Source organism: Saimiri boliviensis, chromosome 8, assembly GCF_048565385.1.
Source record: "Saimiri boliviensis isolate mSaiBol1 chromosome 8, mSaiBol1.pri, whole genome shotgun sequence".
Lineage (NCBI taxonomy): Eukaryota > Metazoa > Chordata > Mammalia > Primates > Cebidae > Saimiri > Saimiri boliviensis.
The window spans coordinates 126,260,891-126,285,800 of record NC_133456.1 but is presented as its reverse complement, the minus strand read 5'-3'; the positions used below and the strand labels follow the sequence as shown (position 1 = coordinate 126,285,800).

At 37.3% G+C, this 24,910-nt stretch overlaps 1 protein-coding gene across 25 annotated transcripts in view; it reads left to right on the top strand.

Annotated features, from left to right (window-relative positions):
- PARD3 (par-3 family cell polarity regulator) overlaps window positions 1-24,910 on the top strand; it is an 838,158-nt gene that overhangs the window by 369,223 nt on the left and 444,025 nt on the right. For 20 of the 25 annotated variants that reach the window (XM_074405259.1, XM_074405258.1, XM_074405255.1 and 17 more), the window contains exon 5: window positions 3,195-3,326. The exons of the other annotated variants lie outside the window; for them this stretch is intronic. In XM_074405259.1, the coding sequence (XP_074261360.1) occupies window positions 3,195-3,326 (132 nt within the window). The remainder of the gene's footprint in view (window positions 1-3,194; window positions 3,327-24,910) is intronic. 25 annotated transcript variants of the gene reach the window in all.

Here is a 24,910-nt window from a genome sequence, read left to right as displayed (position 1 = left end):
TAAAGGTGAATGATGATCTGCCCAGGCTTCCCTGTAAGAGTAAAAATAGCAATTTTTAAAATTGACAAAATTATAAGTTAGAACCATAATTAAAGTAAAATTAGAACATAATGGTAACAAAAAGCATGGCATGATTAGTTCTATTGAGAATCTGTGACTTAGAAAGTAGCATTTGAACTGGGCTTTGAAGAATGTTCAGTATTTCTATAGAAGAAATGATATTGGAAGTCCAGGTGTCAAAGCAAGAATGAACGGGAAGAAGTTTGTGTGGCACAGCAAGTACCAATGTCTGAAATTCCCTCTGGTCTACCTACAGTGTTTGCTGTAGGTATGATGTGATCCAATATACGTTTTAGGAAACTGCTCTGCCAGAAAGTGGTGCAGAACATTGTTAGAGAGGATATGGCTAGAGCCTGTGTCCGGTTAGGTCACCCTTAAAATGTCAGGTAAGAGACAAGTTGATCCTGAACTACTAGGTTTATGGCCAAGGACTAAAATCAGTAAAAATTTTGTATCAGTAAGACCTAGCAGCTGTGTGGATTAAAGAGGGAGGAAAAAGATTAAAGATCATTCTAAATATTTTACAGAAGGGTGCCTGAGTCAAAAGAGCGAGCCCAGTTTCAAGGTGTCTTTGGGACCTCTTGTTGGAAATTGAGATCATGAATTCAGGAAACAGTTTCTTTTTTGTGGCTTGTGTCTAAAAGTTGTCAGGATAGGACATGGTGAAATTGTGCACTTTTTGAGCTTGTCCAGAGATGTAATAATCAGCAGTCCATAGACAGAGCCAACAATACCATTTATGAGAAGAGGAAAAATGGTACAGATTCAGTAGGAGCAGAGGGTGGGTACCAGTAGCATGCTGGATTCCGGACACCGAAAGGTGAGAATTGTGTGGAGCCTGGTCTCTTCATTTCAAAAGTAGATTCTTTCTTTCTTTCTTTCTTTTTTTTTTTTTTCCTGAGACAGTCTTGCTCTGTCACCCAGACTGGAGTACAGTGGCATGATCTTGGCTCACTGCAACCTCTGCTTCTGGGTTTCAAGTGATTCTCCTGCTTCAGCGTCTCAAATAGTTGGGACTACAGGCACCCACCACCACGCCTGGCTAAGTTTTGTATTTTTAGTGAGAACAGGGTTTCACCATATTGGCCAGGCTGTCTGGTCTCGAACTCCTGACCTTGTGATCCATCTGCTTTGGTTTCCAAAGTGCTGGGATTACAGGCGATACTTTTTCTTTTCAAGTTATATTTTGTCACTATGCAAATACCCAGTTATGTATCAACTCTTAACATAATAGCTTTGGTATGATTATCTTTGCCTGAATTAATTCTTTCATGAGGAGTTGAAAATGGTCATGTTTCTAATTCTGTTAGTATTTGGCAGTCATCTGAAAAGACACGTTTCCCCTCATCAACTGGTACTGTTGGTTTCTCTGAAATATCGTTTGTGCTGAAAAGAGAGGTTAGATTTTTAAAATACTTTTGGTTTAATTATTCATTTTCTAAGTAAGTAGTTGGTGTAATAATCACCTCAACTGGTGGAAAATGAGTATAAAAGCCTGGTTCCTAGTCAATGATAGCCTCAAGACTTTTGACATAAAATTAGGCTTGCATTTCAGTGTACTTTCAGCCCTCCTTCTCTTAGAGTCCGTGATTAATAGGCTTATCTACCCTTTATGACTCATCTGAATTTCTTATCAGTGTATTTATGGACTGTCATATGAAACAGTATTTCCTTTTTTCTGAAGTTCAAGTTTTAAGGTGAGACTCGTAGTATCTTGAGATATGGTGAACCTTAGTTTCTAGTTTGCTTCCTTTAGTTTTTGTCCATGTCTCCTTACCATTTCTAGTAATCAGAACTTGCTGCTAAAGTTTAATCTTGCTAGTGAGTATTTAAAGATTTTATTTCTTGTAGTTAATTCTTAAAGTTTATAAAGTTTCATGTCAAAATTTATATTGGTAAATGTTTATCAATTTCTTTTTGTTTGAACATATGTCCCAATATTGACATAAATCCAAGACTGTCAATTCGTTTTTAAGTTTTATTCCCTAATGGGACTCATGAAGGAAGAGCAAATAGTATCCTGATTTACAACTAAGTTCTATACATTGCAAACCTGTAACATTGCACTTTTTTGTTTCTGTGTTTGTACTGAGTGTTCATATAGTTTAGCATATGGAGAATAAGTATCAGTCATGCATATAATACTTACAGCCAGACTACTCTTAATACGTTACTAAGGATAGTATGTTAGTACTTCCCCTAACTTGGTGTACTGATTTAAGTGGGTCCAGCTGAAGGTGATATTTTACTTTGTTCTTGTAGGAGATGATTTAGATTTAGTCATTGAACTAAAAAGTTTGACTCCCTTAGTTTATCCTGGCTTTCTCATTTCTTTTTAGAACATTGAAATGAAGTTTTGCAGCTTCTAAGCCAAAGGAAGTTTAATTTTTTATTTAAAAGAAACGTCAAGTAGCGTTTGGTTTTTCTGGGAATATTAAAAACTTAGTTGATAAATATTTATTTGTATAAAGACATCACTTGTTATATCCATGTCAAAGTGAACAATTATGTGTCCGTTATCTAACAAATACTGTGATAGGCCAATTTTTTTCTTGGTATTTGAGTTAGTGCTGACTACTAACTTTTGAAGTAGGTAACAGAAACAGCCTGGATAATCTAAATCTCTTTCCCCAAATCACAAAACCATAAGCTCTGAAGAAAAGGCAAATTTATTAGTCTTACTTATTTTCAACATTTCTGATGAATTAAGATGGTACCTCGTAATTGAATTATGAGACTGGAAAGAAGAGAAAATGCCATACTTGAGAGAGAGTGAAAGTCTTGTGCAGAAGTATTTTTCACTTTTTGGTGCACATACTTGGCTTAGGTGATAGATTTGGGTAGGAGTAAAAATGTAGTGTTTTGTCTGTTGTGTGCCTTGTGTGTGTGCCACCTTTCCTGCTGTAATTACTATTCTTGCTTGTCCTTGGCCTGTAATTATAACCTTGTGTGTATGGTTATAATTCTGAGGTCTAATCTGGGTGGAATGTCCTCAGTTAGTTATTTTGTATAGGATTGGAAAGATATTTTAAATATGTAGAATCATTTTTCTGCTACTTTTGAAAAACCAGGTGCATTACTGATTTGCAAGGTCTGGTTTTTTACAAGACGCCTTTTTGTTTCTTTTTGAATAGAAAGATGAAAACTACAGAAGCCTCCCACGGGATACTAGTAACTGGTCTAACCAATTTCAGAGAGACAATGCTCGCTCGTCTCTGAGTGCCAGTCACCCAATGGTGGGCAAGTGGCTGGAGAAGCAAGAACAGGTAACATGACAAATCCTTATATGTGCGTCCTTGCTGTAACATCCTATCCCATACCCCAGAGATGTTTCTCCTGTCTCAATCATTGGTGATGATTAAAAGTCAAGTATTCAGGCCAGGTGCGGTGGCTCAAGCCTGTAATCCCAGCACTTTGGGAGGCCGAGGTGGGTGGATCACGAGGTCGAGAGATCGAGACCAACCTGGTCAACATGGTGAAACCCTGTCTCTACTAAAAATACAAAAAATTAGCTGGGCATGGTGGCGCGTGCCTGTAATCCCAGCTACTCAGGAGGCTGAGGCAGGAGAATTGCCTGAACCCAGGAGGTGGAGGCTGTGGTGAGCCGAGATCGCGCCATTGCACTCCAGCCTGGGTAACAAGAGTGAAACTCCATCTCAAAAAAAAAAAAAAAAAAAAAGTCAAGTATTCTAACAAACTTACTATAGTTAAGTACCATTCTGAATGTCAGAGTTTATCTAACATAAATATAGGATATTTCTGTGCTGGTCTCTGGTCAAAGGTTTATTGTGAGTAGTTATGAGTATTTGTAGCAGATTCTGAAGGTTCAGGACTTTAGAATTTGTAATGCCGCAGAGGCACAGATGTTTGGCAGTGAGTCATGCTGCTTGTGAGTGGACTTTCAAGGCTCTTCTCTTCTTTGATAGGTAGTAAGTTCAAGGATCTGAAGATGCAAATTAAAACTTTCTGTCATATCTAAGTTCACTGTACGAGAGAAATATAGCCTATGGTGTTCTAGAATTTAGATTACAGTATTTTGTCACGTTTGGGCACTTATCCCTTCATAAATGTCAAGGCACTATTTTAGGTTTATCAGTCTTCAGAGTTATCTATTTCACTGTGCAGTGCAGCCACCTACAATTCATGAAATCAGGATCGTTTACCACTCAGAAATAATTGTTTTTTGCCCTGGAAAGAATGACTGTTTACAAAGTTGTTACATCACTGTTAGAGAAGTCTTCCTTCTTATGAAGACTAAGCATGTATCTGATGAGTTAATTCTTTCACTGTTATTTTTTTAATGCCTCACTTCTTTCTTATTTACTTACAATGGTTTTTTTTTTTTTTTTTTTGTAGTAGGGAATGCCAGTATTGCAATTTTAATTGTGTTTTCTCCTAGCTTTATTAAAGTTTGATTGACAAATAAAAATAGTATATATTTAAAGGGTACAGTGTGAGGTTTTGATATATGTATATATTAATAGAATGATTGTCACAATCAATGTATCTATCACATTACATAGATATAATTTTGTGTGGTGAAAACACTTGAGATCTACTCTGTTAGCAAAATATTTTTTAAATTGTTTCATTTTTTTGAGATAGGGTTTTGTTCTGTCACCCAAGCTAGTGTGCAGTGGTACAGATATATCTCCCTAAAGCTTCGAACTTGTAGGCTCAAGTGTTCCTCCTGCCTCATCCTTTCTGGTAGCTAGGACTGCAGGTTTAAACCACCGTGGCCAGCCAATCGAAAATTTTTTTTTTTGTAGAGACAGGGTCTCACTTTGTTGCCCAGGCTTGTCCTGAACTCCTGGCTTCAAGTGATCCTACTGCCTTGCCCTTCCGAAGTGCCATGGTTATAGGTATGGGCTACTGTGCTTAGCCTCTTTGTAAATTTCAAGTATAAAATTAATTAGACTCTTATGCTATACATTAGGTCTCCAGAAGTCATTCATCGTACAATTGAAAGTTTTTACCCTATGGCAGTATTCTTCCTTTTTCCACTCCCCACTCCCTTGTAACTGCCATTCTGCTCTGTTAGTATGAGTCATTTTTTCCCCCCAAGATTCCCCTTACAAATAAAATCATACATACAGATTTTGTCTTTCTGTTTGGCTTATTTCTCTCAGCCCTTTAGGTTCATCCATATTGTCACAAACATCAGAATGTCCTCTTTTATTAAAAGCCAAATGATACTCCGTTTTATACATTTATGTTCTCTCTCTCTCTCTCTCTCTGTTTATTACATTTTCTTTATCCATTCCTCTGTTGTAGGTCATTTAGGTTGTCTTCATATCTTGGCTATTGTGTATAATGCTTCTGTGTACGTGGAAGTGCAAATATGTCTTTGATATAGTGATTTTATTTCTTATGGATATATATGCAGAAGTGGAATTGCTGGATCATATGGTAGTTCTCTTTTTTTAAATGTTTTGAGGAGACTTCATACTTTCATAGAGGCTGTCCTCATTTATATTACCACCAGCAGTATACCAGGGTTTCCTTTTCTCCACGTGCTCACTAACACTTATATTGCCACTTTTTTTTTTTTTTTGAGATGGAGTCTCGCTCTGTTGCCCAGGCTGGAGTGCAGTCGTTCAATCTCGGCTCACTGCAACTTCCACCTCCTGTGTTCAAGCGATTCTCCTGTCTCAGTCTTGATAGTAATTGGGATTATAGGCGAGCACCACCATGCCCAGCTAATTTTTTATATTTTTAGCAGAGACAGAGTTTCACCATGTTAGCCAGGGTGGCCTCAAACTCTTGATCTCAGGTGACACACCTGCTTCAGCCTCCCAAAGTGCTGGGATTTTAGGTGTGAGCCACCGTGCCCAGCCATATTTTGATGTTTTCATAACAGCCATCCTATCAGTGTGAGGCGATGTCTTTGCTTTTGATTTACATTTCCCTGGTGATGTGATACTGAGTATCTTTCAGTGCTTTTAATAAATAAAAAGCCATGTGTTTGTTTAGTTGGTCACTTATTTTCTTTAAAAACTTCCTGTGGCCGGGCGCAGTGGCTCAAGCCTGTAATCCCAGCACTTTGGGAGGCCGAGGCGAGTGGATCACGAGGTCAAGAGATCGAGACCATGCTGGTCAACATGGTGAAACCCCGTCTCTACTAAAAATACAAAAATTAGCTGGGCGTGGTGGTGCCTGCCTGTAATCCCAGCTCGGGAGGCTGAGGCAGGAGAATTGCTTGAACCCAGGAGGCAGAGGTTGCGGTGAGCCGAGATCACGCCATTGCACTCCAGCCTGGGTAACAAGAGCGAAACTCCGTCTCAAAAAAAAAACAAAAACTTCCTGTGGATGGAAAACAAGGTGAGTGCTCAGAGTTTAGTTGCTTTAGTAATTTTTAAAATTATTAATAATTTTGTTAACTAAATGGAATCAATTGTTTTTCAATTTAGATTAATGAAAGCTGTAGAAAGAAATCATAAGTGTTTTACATATTTCATCCCAGCCTGTTTTGTGGCATAAAGATCCTAAAATAACTTTGCAGATGTAGGATATTCAAATATGAAACAGCAAAAAGGGCCAGCTCACCTTGCACACCTTGATGGCACAGGAAATGTCCTGATTTGATCATATATTAAGGGTTAGCATACAAACATTGTGTGTTGGAAATAATTTTAAATAATAAACAACCATGGCAGTTCTATGAAGGAAACGTAATTTTCTTAACATAATACAGATTTTTAAACTAATTGATATTAGTATCTTATAATTACTTTGACATAAATGTTTTCAGGATTCAGATAGTTTCTGATGGGCCCAGGAGTCAGATTGACTAGTTAGTAGCTGTTTACCATGTGTGAGATTTGGGCAAATTACTCTATTTGTCCGTACTTTAGTTTACTCATCCAGCAAATGGGGATAATTATAGACCTTGTCTTGGGTTGCAGTGTCAAGTGATACCATACCCACCAAGGGCTTGGATTCAGGCCTGGTACCTAGAAATATTCAACGTATTAATATAAAAGGACAGAAAGCAGTCAACCTGGAATCTAGAATGAGGAGATGTTCGGCATGTACGTAGCAGGAAGTGTGGAGCTAGGGAGGATCTGGGGGGTAAGTGTGTAGTGTAGCCACCTCGCTGACATTTTTTCAGGGAGCCTTCCTCAAGACCATCTTCGGTCCGTGCTCTAGCTTGTTCTTTTCTTTCAGAGCCACATCCTTGCACAAAGGAAAGGCAACAGATCCTTTGTCTTCTTTTTGTGACTCTTTGTAAAAGCAAATCCATTTTTTCTAATGACCTCCTCGCAGATCCCTGATCATGTTGGCTGGAATTGCCCTCCTCTTCTGCCCATGTTAAATCAAAGGGAGTGAAAGCACTGGTCCAGGTTTCCATGGATAGAGCTTGACCTCTGGAGCTGGAGCTGGGGCAGGAGCTCCCTTGTTTACCTTCACTGAAACACAGTTGTCGGTCCCTACACACAGTCAGGGGTCTGTTGAAGCAAGAAGCAAGGGATATTTGGACAGCGGTGGGAAGTGACAACTAGAAGTTGGCTGAGAATGCTAAATAAAACCTTTTTATTTAAACTGCAAAATTGGTAGAAAAAGATGGGCAGCCCAGAGTTTCTAATATACAACTTAATTATAAAGATATAACTTTTATCTTTCTATTGTCATTGTAGATCTGTTTTTAAGGAAGTAGTATAGTTATTCTTTTTAATTTTGGTGTAAAATAGTTTCTTTTTAAGCAAAAAGGATGGCATTGAGAAGCCACACACACCAAAGTCCGAGCTTTGATTTGCTTCTGTTGAAGTTACTTGAGTTAGTTGTTTGCATAGACTGAGGGGGCATCCAAGTCTAAAAACATCTTCTTTGGCATAAGTGTAAAAAAATGATAATCCATTCCTTAAATATTATTTGAGTGAGACTGTATACGAGAAGAGTAGAAGCCATTGATGTTTTCACATCTAGCAGAATAATTAAACCAAAATTTATTGAGCAGGACAAGAACCACAAAAACAAAACAAAACTCCCTCTAAAATCTTTTCAGAGGTAAGCACTATCGTTTGTGCAGGTTATGCTTTTATACACTGGAAATCTATTCCACCTATTTCCCATTTAATTGTGGGTTTATTCTGTTTACCATTCCCAGAAGTCACCTGAGTTTAATGACCTGATAGCTCTTCTGAGGCTTTTTCTCTTTAGTTTTTGCTATTAAGCATATAATAAAGATGATTGCATCATATAGTTGGAAGAATATATTGTATGCTTAAAAAAAAGAAAAAAGAAAAACCCTCTGCCTTTCCAATTTGGGAACACCAAGGTAGAACTGATAGCTGTTTTTCTGTAGTTGTGTGGTCTGGAGCAAGGTCAACAGAGTTCTAGATTTTATGTGCCTCCTGTGGTTTTGTTTTTGCTCTGTTTTCTACTTAGTGCTTGTCTCTCATTACCTGTTTCTGAAGGCAGTTGTGATGTTATCAGCTTTACCAGTGGGAATAAGCAGAAGAAATGGAAAGGCGAAAGAGGACTTGAAAGTGCTAAGCTAGCAGGCCCCTCTAGAAGTCTAGGGGGTCTTATTCTTTGGGTGGTAGTGAGTCTTATTTCTATAAGAATATGGGTTACTTTTGTATAAGAATATTGGTTAGTTTTATCTCTGCAACAAAAGATAGGTTATATGTCTTATTAGAACTCTGTGTCAGAAAGCACAACATAATTTCCTAAAAGAGTAGCTGGACTTTTCAGTTGCTAATCACCTTGTTCAGAATAACTCATAGCCGAATCCTACATCAGATTCGTCTCACAAATAGAGCACTGTGTATCTTTTAAGCATTGTTTTATGTCAATCTTGACATAAGGGAGATTTCAGAGGAAACAAAAGATTCAAAAACTAAATGGTTTGTAGTTGTCTTACTTTGAACACGTTTTATGCTTCTGAAATTTGGACTGTGACAATCAAGAAACAAAAAACCCCAAACTTTAGTTTTGATGTTTGACAGTGTTTTAAGAAGTTCAAATTCCTTTTCAACTGTAACTGTTTCCCTGACTCAGCATAGAATATAGTTTGATATTGGCAGATAATAGATCATAAGCTATTTCTTATACCTATTGTTTTTATATCCCCACACTTCACTGCAACTCATAAATTCCACAGAAGAGGCAGCAGGAACTTTGTGATACCTGATTGGAAGAATTTAGGAGCAGAAAGTAGAGGGACCTTAAGGAAAATATAAGCTAATTGGGAGCCTGCCATTTTCACAACCTTCTCTTGATGAACAGGCCTGAGCCCAATTAGCAGAAACAGCAAGGAGATACAAGAAGTGTTCCAGCTGCTGCTTAAGCTCTGTTATAGGGGAATGACTGCCCTGACCTTTAGAGCAAAATCCATGTTTATGGGTTCTCTCCAGCAAAAAAATGTCATTTAATTGGAGATTATACAAATGGAGGCAAACTGGAAGGAAAACTATCTTAAATGTTTACTGATGAAGACACAATGCCAGTGTGTACCTCATTTTTGTACCTTTGCCATGCACGAAGGAATTCCACCATCCATTGTCAAGTCTCAAGGTCTCAGAGGCCAGAGTTTTTGAAGCAATGATGATGGCTTTTTTCCTTTTTTTAATAAAAATAAGCCTTTGTCACTTCCTGCAGCTGTGATGCTTTTTCTTTATACATTTGAGAATATTTATGCATTATAAACAGTATTCACATGATACATGCTATGGTTTGGCTGTGTCCCCACCCAAATCTTATCTCAAATTGTAACTCCCACAGTTCCCGTATGTCATGGGAGGAACCTGGTGGGAGGTAATTGAATCATGAGGGCAGGTCTTTCCTGTGCTGTTCTCATGATAGTGAGTAAGTCTCATGAGCTCTGATGGTTTTAAAAATGGGAGTTTCCCTGCACGAGCTCTTTCTTTGCTGCCACCATCCATGTAGGATGTGGCTTGCTCCTCCTTGCCTTCCGCCATGATTGTGTGGCCTCCCCAGCCACATGGAACTGTAAGTCCATTAAACCTCTTTCTTTTGTAAATTATGACCAGTCTCGGATATGTCTTTATCAGCAGCATGAGAACAGACTAATACAATACACAATATATAAGTTATATTCATACTTTTTTGAAAAGGTAAGTTTCTATGTGTTTGTTTTAATTTTTAGTTTTCATTATACTTTATAGCCAAATTCTTGAAGATCGATGGCAAAATTAATTTAAAAACTAGTGAAGAAACATTTTTCTGCATATCTAGGTTTTATGGAGGCAGTTTTTAAAAACGTGTTTCTTTTTTCTTTCCAGGCTAGTCAATAAGTAATTGTGGAAGTAAGTTTGCCTAGGTTTGAGTTTGTTATTATAAAATGGTGGATGTCTGGGATGATCAGCCTGTGGTTCCTGCATCCATGTGACTTACCAGAGTTGGCTTTTCTTTTCCTGCTGATCTGTCTACCTAGTGGAAAAATCCCCTTCCTTTCCCAAGTTCTTACTAACCTTTTCTAAGTGAAAAAAAGAAAAAATTCTCTTTTCCCTGAGATCTGGAACTATCCAGATGACATAAAGAGGTTGTACTCTGGAGTATGAAATGATAATGTTTTCTTATCTTTTTTCATTTTTAATCTTTAAGAGACAGGGTTCTTGCTCTGTTGCCCAGACTAGCTCCCTTCAGCCTCAAAACTTCTGTGCTCAAGCAATCATCCTGCTTTAGCTTCCTGAGTAGCTGGGACTACTGATGTGCACCATCACCCCTGGCTAATTAAGATTTCTTTTGTACAGATGGGGTGGTCACACTCTGTTTCCCAGGCTGGTCTCGAACTCCTGGCCTTAAGCGGTTCTCCTGCTTTGGCTTCCCAAAGTACATTTTACATTTTCTTAATTACAGTAGGAGGTGGTTTTATTCAGCAGTCTGATTACAACAGCTTCAGATTGGTCAGGGAAAAGACTAAGGGGTGACAGCATTAAACCTTGGAAGAGCTATAGAAATTGTGATATAGGAATAGATAGGTCTGCATGGTATCTGCCATCAGTAGTGAGACTTAAGGACAGATCCTGATGCTGCCAGATAGTAATAAAATGTGGGTTTTCGGGGTTTGTTTATTCTGTAAGCTGTAGTCACTGAGGATCCAAATGACTGTTCACATTATCTGATTAAAAATAAGCTAAGTCCCTTGCCTCCAAATTCCAAAAGTTCTATGAAAAAGAAGAGGATTTATTACTATTATTTACCAGTTGGCAAACCTTCATAAAATTTGTAGAGAAGCAAAATAATTGTGTTTAGCAACACGAAATGTAGAAACTAAAGACATCAAGATTGTTTTAAAATTAAACTTAGTTTTTATTATAAAATACCAGAGCTTTTTTTTGGTAAGAGAAATCTGTCATGTTCACAGTAGCTTCAAAATAAAACCAAAACAAACTTTTAAGAGAGTTGTATTTTCACCTGGATATATTAATGCCAATAGCAGATTATTTTGTTGTGCTTTCATGATAGAATGCCTACTATTCTAACGCCTGTTAAAATTATTTTTTAAAAAATAATGATCAAAACACCCTATATGTGTGGGACACATTATTTTCCATGAACCCTGCATATTTTCTGCCTTGATTATCCAAGAATTCTGGACTAGAAGCAGCAGTGGATGCACAGGGCTGGAGTGTGCTCTGGTAGACGCTCTTCTTAGAAGGACACACACATTTTCTGGGGAGCTTCCAGTCATGTGCAGGGTTACTTTGGACCTGGGAGTACCAGATGGCATTTTACTCTTAACATATATTTAACATCAAAAAGACATGGTAAGTCTGGGAAGCATGTTTCAAGGTTAGAAACCCGCTCCTCCAATGAGTGTGTCCTGTTTTCTGATTCCTAACACTGGTTGTGTGGAAAGAATCAAAGATAGATAAACTATGCAAATTCATTTTTACTGTATACAAAATAGGGAGAATTATACCCATTTGGCAGATGGGTATGATTTTGTGTGCAAAGCTTAAGTGACACAGCACACATTCCAATGAAGACCCAGTTTCTTGTATATTGAAGACACTCATAAGATGCTGTTTTCATTTTTAGGTAAGATTAGGTTTATTGGTTACACCTCAACTAATGCCTCACGTATTGGGTATCTCATTTTCTTAAATATTATTTTTCTCTTTCCATATTGGAAGTATCATTTTATGCTGAGGTGGTTTATTTTCATCGCTGGCGTATTTCTAATGCCCTCATCATCATTTCAGAATTGGATTTTTGCTTCTGTGGCATCTTATCAGAATTAGAACAAAATTTAATCGTTTAAAATCATCTCTGCTTCTTTTCTGAAGAACATAATCTGACACAAAAATGACATCAGTGTTAATCTCTATGTCTGTGTCCATTTCTTATATTCCCTTTTGTTTTTGGCAAGCATTCCTGGTTTTAATAAGATTAAATGTAAGGACACCATTAAGAATGCTAAGTATGTTGTGAGGGCTTCTGCTTGGCCACTTGCTGAGCATCCAGATCCCTGTGTGATAAGAGTGGAGTTTGAAGGGGCACAGCGTCACTCATCACTCATTTGCTTTTGAACCTGGGGTATGCAGTTAAATGGAATACTTGTTAATTTCTCCTTTAAAACAAATTTTACAGCTGTCTATTTATTGCTTCTTTGGTCTATGGAGTTAAAAGCCTGCAAGCAGCGGGGAAGTAAGTTAGAAATTTTACTGAGTGAAAAATCTTTGGTGGTGTGTGGATTAACCTTCAGATGAAATGTTAGGAGCCGATGGTTTTCTTACCTGTAAATACTGCTGCTAGAACTAGATATTTAGAGCTTGCACTACAGCTAAAGATACATTTTCATTTTTAACTTTGACCCTCAGGTGCCTTTGCACATTTTTATTTTAGGCGGTCTTAAAGTTTTTTATTGTGAGCTGTATGATTAAATATGACAATGGAAGGAATACATGCTTTGTACTATAACTCTCTTTATTCCCATCCATCTGTATGTCATTCGCTTTTGAAATTTTGTTTTTCGTTTCTAAGTTCCATCTATGTTCCATGAGCTGCGCAACTGCTATTCTTAAAAAATCTGGTTACGAAATTGCATTTTCAGTCTGTAATGTATTGTTTTCACTACCCGTATTGTACAAGCCTGCTTGTGGAAATTGAATCACTATTATAAGTCATTTTTTATTTTGGAATTTCATGATCTAGGTATTTAGACTTTTCCATCTATTTCTATCCCGGCTTTTCCCAGTTACATTCAACATGGTCTTGAAATGGCCCTAAAAACCTGTTTTAACTGTGAAAACATTTTGCCCAATGGTTGTATGTTCTCTTCCTGCCACTGAGGCCTGGGTATATGTGCCCTATAGTATTTTTTTTCTTCTGGATATATATGAGCCATGCTTTGCTTTAGTTTCCTTTTTTTATTTCCTGTGCCTAATGGCTGCTAGGAAGGAGGTTGTAGATTATCTTTTTAAATAGCTGAACAAATTATAAAAAAATGAAAGTATGGTATTGGGGTAGGGTTGGGGTAGGCTTTTGGTTTTCATTTCATATGTCAGTATTATTACTGTCCTTTATAGTAAGCACATACTACTTTTTACATGTTATTATTTTTAGTAATTCCAGCACTTTGGGAGGCTAAGGTAGGTGGATTACTTGAGGTCAGGAGTTTTAGACCAGCCTTGCCAACATGATGAAACCCTGTCTGTACTAAAAATACAAAAATTAGCTGGGTGTGGTGGCCCACACCTGTAATCCCAGCTACTCAGATGGCTGAGGCAGGATAATCATTTGAACCCAGCAGGCTGAGGCTAAGCCGAGATTGTACCACTGCACTCCAGCCTGAGCAACAGAGTGAGACTCTGCCTGGGAAAAAAAAAAAAGAGAAAAAGCAGAAGAAATGTTTTTATTTTTAATATATAACTTCGCAAGGCTGCAAGACTGAGCATTTTTTTTTCTTTTTTTCTTTTTCCTGCAAGTACTGTCATTTCCCAACTGTAAGATGGAATTGCAGTCTTGATATGTGTTGGAATTAAGTTTAACCCTTTGAGAAGCACCACCTCTTTTCCTACCTTTAGTAAGCCCTTTAATTTCCTGAAGCAATTCATTAACTGGGCCTCTCATGACCTGGATTTGTATTCCATTGAAAAAATGGAAGCATGGTTCCCACCACCACTTTTACAGCCCTGTACTTCCTGGAATGCAGAAGCTTCCCTGACCTATCAAATGCGAAAGTTTTCTCTCCCAGCCTGTCTTCCCAACCCTTCTCGGTATTAGGACATTGCTTTTGTGTTAATCTCCTGTCTGTGGAGTCATGCATGTAATCTGTCTACATAGTCATGAATGTCTCTCGTTTTTCTCTCTCTGCTAGAACTTTCCGATCAGCAGATAGGCTCAGCCAACCCCAGTCCTCCCCCACAAGCCCCTGTCTCACTGTGGCCCCAGCCTGGCTTGCACTCCCTCATAGTTCACACGCTTGGTTCCCTCTTAGTTTTATGCAGTCACCCGTCTTCCCCTCAGGGACCTTCCTCAATCCCCCCATTTAATGGCAGGTGACATCCCTGCAGCCTTCTGTTATTGTCTCTTTGCTTACCATCTTCTTCTCTGTGATATTTATGAATTAAATTTGTCTTTCATTTCTTTTTTATTTCTTTTCTTTGTTTCTGTCTGTTTTGCTGTCCTAAAGTGGCCCAGGCATCATCTCGTTTACTGTTTGTAGTTCCTAGTGAACCCTCCTATAAGTCTTTCAATAAATTGAAAGGAAAAAGTTCATAATGTCCTTACATTTTCTAATATCATGTATTATGGGTGGATCTTTGTTGGGTGAACTAAATTGACTATAATGCCATATTATGTGATATTGTGATTTTTATTAATTATGGGCGATAAACTATAGATTATAGGTAAATAAATGAAAACTTGAAGACACACATTGGTAAACCTCATAAATAGTTGTACTATTTATGATGTATTATGTCATTGATATTTTGATGACATTATTGCTTGTAACTTAGCATCTGCTTATGGCAAAAAGAAAAAAGTGATTATAAACCAAAGGACCAAGAAATGGGGAGAAATGTAAGTTATCTCAAATAATGTAATGTTTATATTTCTTTAAAATCTTGATATGATAAGAGAGCACAGCCTTTGTTGTGCATAAGTTTAATTATTTGTGAACTTTCTTCAAGAATGTCTTACAGTTGAGCATAGATTCAAGTGTTAGAAGATGAGTACTTGCAGTCTGTCTCTGCTGGTCGGTGTCCAGTGGTGTCTGCTGAAGCACAGTTCATCACAGTAGCCCTGGGAAAGCCATCTGTCTCTCCAGGGGTTTTGTAGAGGGAGTGATGGGGCAGAGGATAAGACCTGCTATGAGCTACTTATGTGAGACTTTTGTGCAACATAATGAAAAAGAGGCCAAAAAAGTATTCTTACAGGCCCAAGATAGTTGTGAATTCTATTAGCTCCAAAAATATTTAATTAAATATTTAAGATGTTTAATTATCAGGAAATACTAAATTACTCTTCATGCTTATATAACTAAAGTCACATAAATGTTCTGTTAAATTGGAAAAACAATATTTGAACAAACCATTTGATTATATTGAATAATTTATAAGCAATTGAGTTGAACATAACATAGTTAAGTATTCTCTCCAGAAAATATTACATATTTTATTTGTTTGGGAGCCCTTAAATTTTTTTTTTCTTCAGAGAGTCCAGGGTTTTTAAATATTTATTCAAATGAAAATAAATTATACTCTTAATGTAGGACCCCAAACTAGCACAATTTTTTTCTTGGAGGTGAATTTTTTCTTATTCTAGGAACAATGGATGTTTGCTTACATGTTCAATATATACAAAACAGATATTACAAATTCTGATCTCCCATTAATATGTAATACCTAGTATATAGCTTTTGGGGAGTGTTTTTTTCAGTTCTCTCAGTAAAGCTTTTTTTGTACATGGACATTTTTTAGAAATTGATATTTGATATGAGAATTATTTTGAGTTTTGAAAATTATTTTCAAATATAGAGGAAATATTCTTCATTATGGTATTGCATAAAAAGTTTCAGCTGTTGAAAATTTTTTGTTTTTTTGAGTTGATGATGATAGCTGTCCCTATTCCTTATTATGATTAGGGTTCATTAGATGTCTGTATGAGATGCAGGACTTAAATCTTCTCTGTTCCTGTGGGATACGGTATAACTCTTCAGACTTTAGGGGGATTAATTTGATAACATTATTTTTATAATTTCTAAATTTTTTTTTGAGTTTTGCAGAGGTAATATATTCATAATTCCAAAATCAAACATTATACAGGTATATGCAAGAGTAGTCTCCCTCCCACAACTGTTAGCTAACTCTCCTCCCCATATGCAACCACAGTGGCTCATTTTAAATGATACTATGCTTTTATGAGCAAATATGAAAACATATTCTCTTTTTACTTTTTTATATAAATGCCGCTACAGTATCCTGTGCTTTGAGGTTTTCTTTTTGGGCGGGGTGGGGGGTGGGAGTTGCTTAATGTAGCTTGGCGATCTTTGCAGACTGACACATAAAAGGTGTCCGTTTTTTAAACACGTTGATAATTTTCCTTTGTATTATCTGGGACAGTATTTATTGATGGGCATTTAGGTTATTTACTGTCCTTTGTTCTGTTGCATAAATATACTGCAGTAAATAACCTGTTATAAATAAGTCATTTTGTACTGAGTTTCTCGAAGATAAATGCCTAAAAATGAAATTGTACATTTATACATTGTACAGGAATATTATGTACGTTTGTAACTTTGATAGGTGGTGTCAAACTGACCTCAGTAGACATTGTACCATGTTGCACTCCACTAGCAATGCCCAAGAGACCCTGTTCACTGTATCACCTCACATCGTGACATGATGTTGTATGCAGTCTATTAAACTGACGTGATCAGTTATGACTTTAAAATATCTCCGTGTACACATTCTCTAAAGCAGAAGGCGGTTTATGCCATTGGGCAGCATGCAGGTTACAAGTGGGCCTCCTATATTGTTTGGGAGCAGAGACCTTTCAAATCCCTCCCTTTTCCTCTGACAAATAACAGTTAAGGAAAAGTATGTCTTGGGCAGGGAGTCGAGTTCTTGTTGCTCTTTTAGAGCATGGAGTTCAATTCTTTAGTATTTGCTCAGATACCAATCACTGTGAAACGCCTTGGATGCCCTTTTTCCTTATCTGAGTGTTCTCCTTCCTTCCTTAATTTCTTGGTGGACGCTATTGAAGTTTGAGTACAGGAAAGAATTCAGACACTGCAAAAAATCTGTCTTTAAGTGGCCAGTTTTCATTAAAGGTCAATTTTTTTATTCAAGTGCAATATATTTGGTAAACTTGCCTGAATAATCTTACAGAAAAGCATTGGTAAGTATAGGTTTAAGAAATGCTTTTCTTTAGTTGACTTTGAATCTTTCAAATTAACGTGTTTGGAAATGTTAAGTACATAAAATTTACAAAAATCAAATGAAACTTTCTGAAAGTTCTTACCTTTGACATAACTTGTGTATTCTTTTCATATTTGAAATCTCATGTATTTGATTCATATTTTTCTATTATCAACTACAATTGAGTTATTACCCTTGACCGTTTCTAGCTCCTATTTGATAGTTTGTTTTTTTTTTTTTACATACTTTGCTTGGATGAAAATGTGTGGAATGATGGGGAGAGTAAAAGGAGAAGTTTTTCTTTTTTAAGATGGGTGATTCACTAAGTGCTTCTTGAAAAACAGGAGTTTTATGCTTTGTTCTCAACAGTAACTCGTGCCCGTAAATTCTGGCCGAACAGAATCAATAGTGTTTTCTGCCCACAGTATATCCCAAGATGGGGTGCTTAGTAATTTATTTCTATATTAACTTTTTTTCCAGTTATGTCTTAGACTGTATGTTATATAATAGTGTAGAAGCCACCTATATGAAAGATTTAAACTTTTGTGAATGAATGCGGTCTTCTCGCCAAACTTAAACATGCCGTATTTTTCTCAATTGCTTCGGTTCACTGAAGAAAGCACGCGCTCTTGAGATACAAGATTTCTGCTGATGGGATTGGTCTGTTTGGGGGCTTGGTCAACAGATACTAGTATCACATTTGTAACCTTCCTCATTCCATGAAGTATTGTTGGTAATTTTTATTCTCATTATTTTACTACACATTTAGATCTGGTCGTCTTTCTCTTTCTTTCTTTCATTGTTCTGGCATTTATTGGCTTAAATGAATATTTGGTGAATTCTGGCTGGTAGGAATCCTGTGTCTTCAGGTATATTGACTAGTTGACTCTGGGAAGCAACTGATTGTAGATTGTTCTTGATATTTCCAGACTTTTCTCTTTCTGATGTTTAAGGAGTTGAGATGATGCGTTGTTGCCATCTGCAGTTAAAACAGAAAGTACCAGAGAGCACCACAACTGCAGTGACTGGCTTTATACATGTTTTTCTGTTATTTGTAATATCAAAATGTAAACCAGAAAACAGCTATGCACTCATATACACAGGATAAATATCAAATTAATTACAGATATCAAATGTGGAATTTCTAAAATTGCATGTGTTTAGAATGATGAACTGTTTAGATGTCTTTTACCATTTCCCTGATAACCTTTATTTTGGTTTTCTATCTCTTATATGTCAACTTGTTCTAATTTATTAAATTAACTTTGTGCTTGCACAAAATACAGAATTTGCGAAGCTCATAGCAAAGCCTCGTGTGAATGTGGCTGTGCTGGTCTGTGAATGTGGTAGTTATGATGTTATATTGAGGCAATTTTCACTACAGAAAAGACAGTCCACGATCCTGATGCTTGCATCTTTTACTAGCCAGTGATATTTAGTATGTTCCTTACTTCTTCCTCCTCTTTTTTCTATACCTTTAATCTCGGCAATTGTCTTTTTAAATTCATTCGTTCCCTGCATCTTCATTTCTACTTTCAAAGTCCAAGCTGTCCACAGCCCTCATATGGGTCACTGCACGACATTGCACATTGCAGCCCTCCTCCCTGTTTACATTTCCCTGTCCACCGTGGCTAGACTGATGTGTGGTCAGGAGCACTGCTTGGCACCCTCTGGGGCTCTGACCATAGCCAGGAAAACTGTGGGTGAAGTGGTTACCAGTTGCTTGAGGTTGCAGCAGCCTGGATTGGCATTGTCTTATGCTGAGCAAGCTCCTAAAGTTTCTAAGCGTCAGAGCAAGCTTCATAATCTACTGTAATGTATTTTACAGGATTGTGAGGCTGAGATGCGATGAGTCGTGGAAAGCTCTTAAGACAGTGGCGAAAACACATGAAATACTCTGAGTGTGAGGGTTGATATCGGTGTTTTTGTTCTTTTTGAATCTTCCCGATGTTCCTTCACCGTCTGGACCCCAGCTGCTTCCAGGGTGCATTCCCAGGTTCAGCAGCCATGATGAACTCCCTCTAGTTTCCAGATTCACCATGTTCTTACATCTCTGGGCCTTTGAACATGCTGGCCAACTTCCAACTTTTTCCTGCCTAGGGTCTGCTGCTCTGATCTCCTGCTACCTGCCTCCTTCAGCCCATTATTCTTAGCCACCACCCCATGCCAAAACCAATGTGAGACGCACATGGTAGTGTCTTATTCTTTTCCTATTCTTGTGCTTTCCAAGTTTCATTTTGATTATGTCTTTCTTTTTAAAAAGGCCAGGACCCATATATTTTCCTCTGAGTTTCTAATTTGTGTCATTTTCGAGGAAGGCATGACTCAACATGTGGAGGCATTGGGTCTCTGTCACATATGTTTGCAGCCTAGGGTAATCAGGCTTTTATTGAATACATTTGTTATTGTAAAGGGCTTTCTGCTTGTAATTTGTATATCTGGAACTGTTCTTCTCTTAAAACATTTTAACACAACCATTTTGATAAAAAATATCTTATTCCATAGATAGTATATATTTTCTTACATTGAATGTTTAACTTTTCAAGAATCTTCTCTAGATTAATATTGGAGAAAGTTTGAGGGGAGGGCAAGGAATGTTAGTTTGATATATCAGCAAAAATCTAGGCTTTTGAAATTACTCATATTTTAAGTCCCTTGGGGGACTAATTTTCCTGAGAACTTTGTATTATAATCATAAACAGACCCAGTTCAGTAACACTTTCATAAACGTTTGGCTGAGACTTTGGTATTAATGTCCTAAACTCTTAGAAAGAGAAACATATTTTTGTAGGTTGGCCAAGAAAAATAGGTCTTGATTCAAATAAAATAATGTATTTGTTATTTTTAAGAGATTTTTCCGTTGAGCAATCTGTTAAACTTTTTGGTAATTTAGTTGTCTAAAATTGGACATGACTTAAGCAGCGACTTGCTGTATTTTCTGTGACTCAATATAATGACTATTTGAATTTTTAAGTTTTTACTTTTGACTTGGGGGCAAGTTATGTTAGATTATCCATTATTACTGAACAGTTAACTGTTATTCCTTTGGTTGTAGATTTTAATAAGATAATGAATCCTATGTCTTATTTTCTTAAATATATTTGAAATGGCAAAATATGCAGAGAATTTTTTTATTGAAAGTAAAGTTTCCTTTAAGGTACTTTAAATGTAGTTTAAGGTGCTTTCTTTAAGGTACACATGCAGTTTCCCCCTGCTGTTAGTAAGTGGCTGAAATAGCACTTTGGATCTGTGGCACCCTGGAGAAGCTTCCCTCTTCACTCCTCTGACATTGTTTCATATTATTTATAGAAATTTCTTCTTTCTGCTCTATCTCCATGAATGCCAATCATTTCTCTAGATGGGTTTTTACATGCTTTTCTTTGGTGAATTTATATATTACTTTAGTTCCTCTTCCTATTCCTTCATACTTTTGTGTACCTGCAAGGACTAGCTTGTCACTTCTGTCTAGATGTCTTATTGATCACTCAGATTCAACATGGGTGAAAGTAAACCGTCTTTATATTTTCCCCAAGATGGGAAGTGGTCCCTAGTAAAAAGGGCAATGTGACTTGAAACTGCTAGTTCTGAACCTTAACTGTCCATGGGTCTGGGCCATATATAGCAGCCTGTGTGTGCACAATTACCTTACCACCTGTTTCTTATACCCAGAAAATTCTATGATTGGCCATTCTTTTCTTGTTTCTTTTAATTTTTGCTGTGTGTCTCCCGGGTTTCAATCTTACTTTCTTATCTTCTCTTATTAGTCTTTCATGTCTTAACTAGTACAAGGTACCATATATTATACCTTTACTCCTCTGTGTGTGTGTGCCTGCTCACGTGCACATGTATATCTTTCTATTTTCATGGCACCTGTTCTCATTTCAGCCATATTCCTTTTGAGTAGACGTATGTAACATTTGTCTCCCTTTCCATCTGTTCCTTTTTAAAATCAATTCCGTATTTTCTGATTTGCTTAGTCTTTCAAATTACCACTTGGATTCCCTCACCTGCAAGTTTAAAATCATGTAGAAAACTCCCTACTGTATTTTGACTTAATTAAATTTATTATCTTGATATTCAGTGTTCTCCACAATCCAAATTTCTTTTCTTTTCTTTTCTTTTTTGAGACAGAGTTTTGCTCTTGTCACCCAAGCTGGAGTGCAATGGTGTGATCTTGGCTCACTGCAACCTCCACCTCCCAGGTTCAGTCTATTCTCCTGCCTCAGCCTTCCAAGTAGCTGGGATTACAGGCATGCACCACCGCACCTCAGCTAATGTTGTATCTTTAGAAGAGATGGGGTTTCACTCTATTGTCCAGGCTAGTCTCGAACTCCTGACCTCAGGCGATCCACTTGCTGGACCTCCCAGTGTTGTGATTGCAGGCGTGAGCCCCCGGCACCCAACCTGAGCTACCACACCTAGCCCAAATTTCTATTTCACTTTTTTTTGGCATCATCTCCTACCATTGATTGCTGTGCCTTCCTTTAAAATCAATTCTGTTCCTTCTGACTTCAGATCCAACTTTTTTAGCATTGGTCATTCATTACTTAGTTCTGTCTTTGACACATGTGTGTTGATGCTCACAATAAACAAAGGGGTAGGATCATGGGTGTTACACATGCAGACCAAAGTTGGATTTCAGCATCATAGTTATTAATTGGAATCTGGAATAAGCTACTTAATCTATAGTTTCCTTGAGGGGCCTCAACCTGGGCTGAAATGGTCACTTAATGAAAACTGATACCCAAGAAAGAAAGATGGTATGATTTACACAAAAATGGTAGAATTTTGTGAAACTCCAAATCATCCGTTTCATTAAAGATCTGTCTGGAAAATGCCCGTCAGTTTTTATCACATGACCACATGTTCCTCTTCATTCCTGTAGAGTAAAAGATGTTGCGGCGCTCCCTCCGTGTCGCACCTCAGGAGGAAGTGGTGAAATATGCCCACAGTCAGACTTTCTCTCCGAGAGGTTCATTAGCCTGACCCCTCTGAGCCGCCATTCTTCATCTGGATAATTGGGGAAATTGCCTCTTTCTTCCTGATGCAGTTGTTCAGAAGCGTCAGTGATTATACTGTAGTGGACGACTTATGCTTCTGACCCAGAAAAACTTAAAATTTGTGTTTCTTTTAGCTATGTGACCTTGGCAATGATGATTATTTCCTGATTTTGTTTTCTCGTTTGCAAAATGGTGGATGATAGAACCGATTTCATGGACTTCAGTAAGGATAACAAAAAATAATATAGTTCAGTAATCAATATTCTTTTCGTTATATGCTGCTTCATTCAAACCTAATATAAAATTTATTTTTTTCTCACTGCATATCCAATCCTAGTGATTGCTACCAATTTTTGATAGTCATAGTTTATCATTAGGAAATCAACTTGCTGCTTAAAATGGAAGGCCTTGTTAGAATAAGTAAATTATGCACAACAGTCTATTCCATTGTATTCTAGGTTAGGATTTTTAAAATTTAGAACAAATTTGTGGTATATGATCAGTATTATCTTTATTAGATGGTCATATTTTTCACCAAGTCATACGTATAGTTAAAATTCTTTGATAACAAAAGAAAAAATGCCATGTAGCCAGTAATTCAAGCACTTGCCAGTTGGCATATTCTCAGATTGTACTCGAACGGTAAACACTTTCAATAGGTGTTTCTCAATAGTAAGAAGTACTAACATTATGGCTAAGCTGCTTTTTGTAAATATAACAGATTTTTACAGCCAGGCACAGTGACTCATTCCTATAATCTTGGTACTTTGGGAGTCCAAATCAGGAGGATTGCTTTGGCCTAGGAGTTCAAGATCAGCTTGAGCGGCATGATGAGAATCCATCTCTACAAAAAATGTTAAAATAATTGGGCATTAGGTTGGGGCTGTAGTCTTAGGCTACCCAGAAGGCTGAGACAGGATGATCACTTGAGCCCCAGAAGTGGAGGCTGTAGTAACTTATGATCACGCCACCATACTCCAGCTTGGGGGACAGAATGAGACCCTGTCTCCAAAAAAAAGGAAAAAAAATTTTTTTTATTTACTTACGGTTATAATGCTAGGTTAATCTTTGCTTAAATTCAGAGAGGTATCTAGACAGAATTAACTTTGTTGCTAAAACCTTCATTTGTGACTATATTCTATCATTAGATTTTGTGAATATTTTTGCCAGCAAACATGGGATATAAAAGTTTGTTTTTCCAGTTTCTGAGATTTTACTTCCTTTTTCTTGTCATAGAAACTAATAGTCTTTTTCAAGATCTGCACTGTACCTACTTTTGGCTTTAAAATATAAAAGGAATTATTTTGTATGATATTTTCAATGTAAACTCATTTTACAACCCAAATTTATAAGCATTCTACTCTATGACTTCTAAAAAAATTTCCATCCATATGCATACTGTGGTTTTTAAAATCATCGTTTATTGTTTATTCTTTTCTTTAGTACCTCCAGTCTGGGCAAGAGTTCTTTCTTGCTTTTGTGCACGCTTTTGCATTGCCAACAAATTTTCCTTGACTGTTCCTTACTTTTATTTTGGATGTGTGTATATATGTGTGTGTGTGTGCAAGCTTTCATAAAATGTCATGTTAGTGTTTCTGCATTATTTAGTTTATAATGTAGGATAAAAATAGTTCTTGCCATGTCTACCCCCACAGGTGATTTGAATTCTCTAAACCACTGGCTCTGTAATCCTTCTTGGCCCTTTTGTCCTGTTGGCAGGGCTCTGACCTTTTACTCCACAGAAAACACAACTGTTGTCTTCTTTCTTAACAGTGAAAGGAGCTACGTCACTTTCATTTGTATTTTGAAGAATTAAATTGTACACTAATATAAACGAGTCTTCTAAACTTAAAGGTTTGAAATAAAGCCAATTCGTGGAATTTTAGGCTTTTTTTTTTTAAGATGCAATCTCACTATGTTGCCCATGCTGGATTTGAATTTCTGGGCTCAAATGATCTTGCTGCCTCAGCCTCCTGACTAGCTGAAACTGCAGGCACATGCCGTCACACTTGGCTTAAGAGGTTTTTAGCAATAAAGCAATCATAGGTATTTGCGAATAGATGAAGAGCTTTTGGTTATGTCAGGCCCTTTACATTGTCTCTTACCTTATGACTAGGCTTATTCATAAGAATCTTATGAGTCATACTGCTTTAAAGTTTTCGTTATCGCTGGGGTCAGGGGAATTGGGAGAGATTCTTCCCCAATTAGTTGTCCTATTTTGAAGATTAGTGAAGTACTGGAGGTTTTTTTGGGGGATGATGTCATTTATTGGGAGTTGCTCACCTTGCAGGAACCTTAGTTTACCTGCCTTCTGTCTCTGGTAGCATTTGCCCATTGCCATCGTATATTCCACCTCGCTGCCCAGCTCCCCCGTTCCTCTTCATGGTGACATGGGGTGTTTGTGTCTGTGTGGTTGCCACTCTACCCTTTTTTTGCGTCCACATGCCAGGGATTCCTCTCCTTCTACTTCCTTTTCTGGTTGTGTCTCATCTTTTAACTGTAACTTATTGAGGG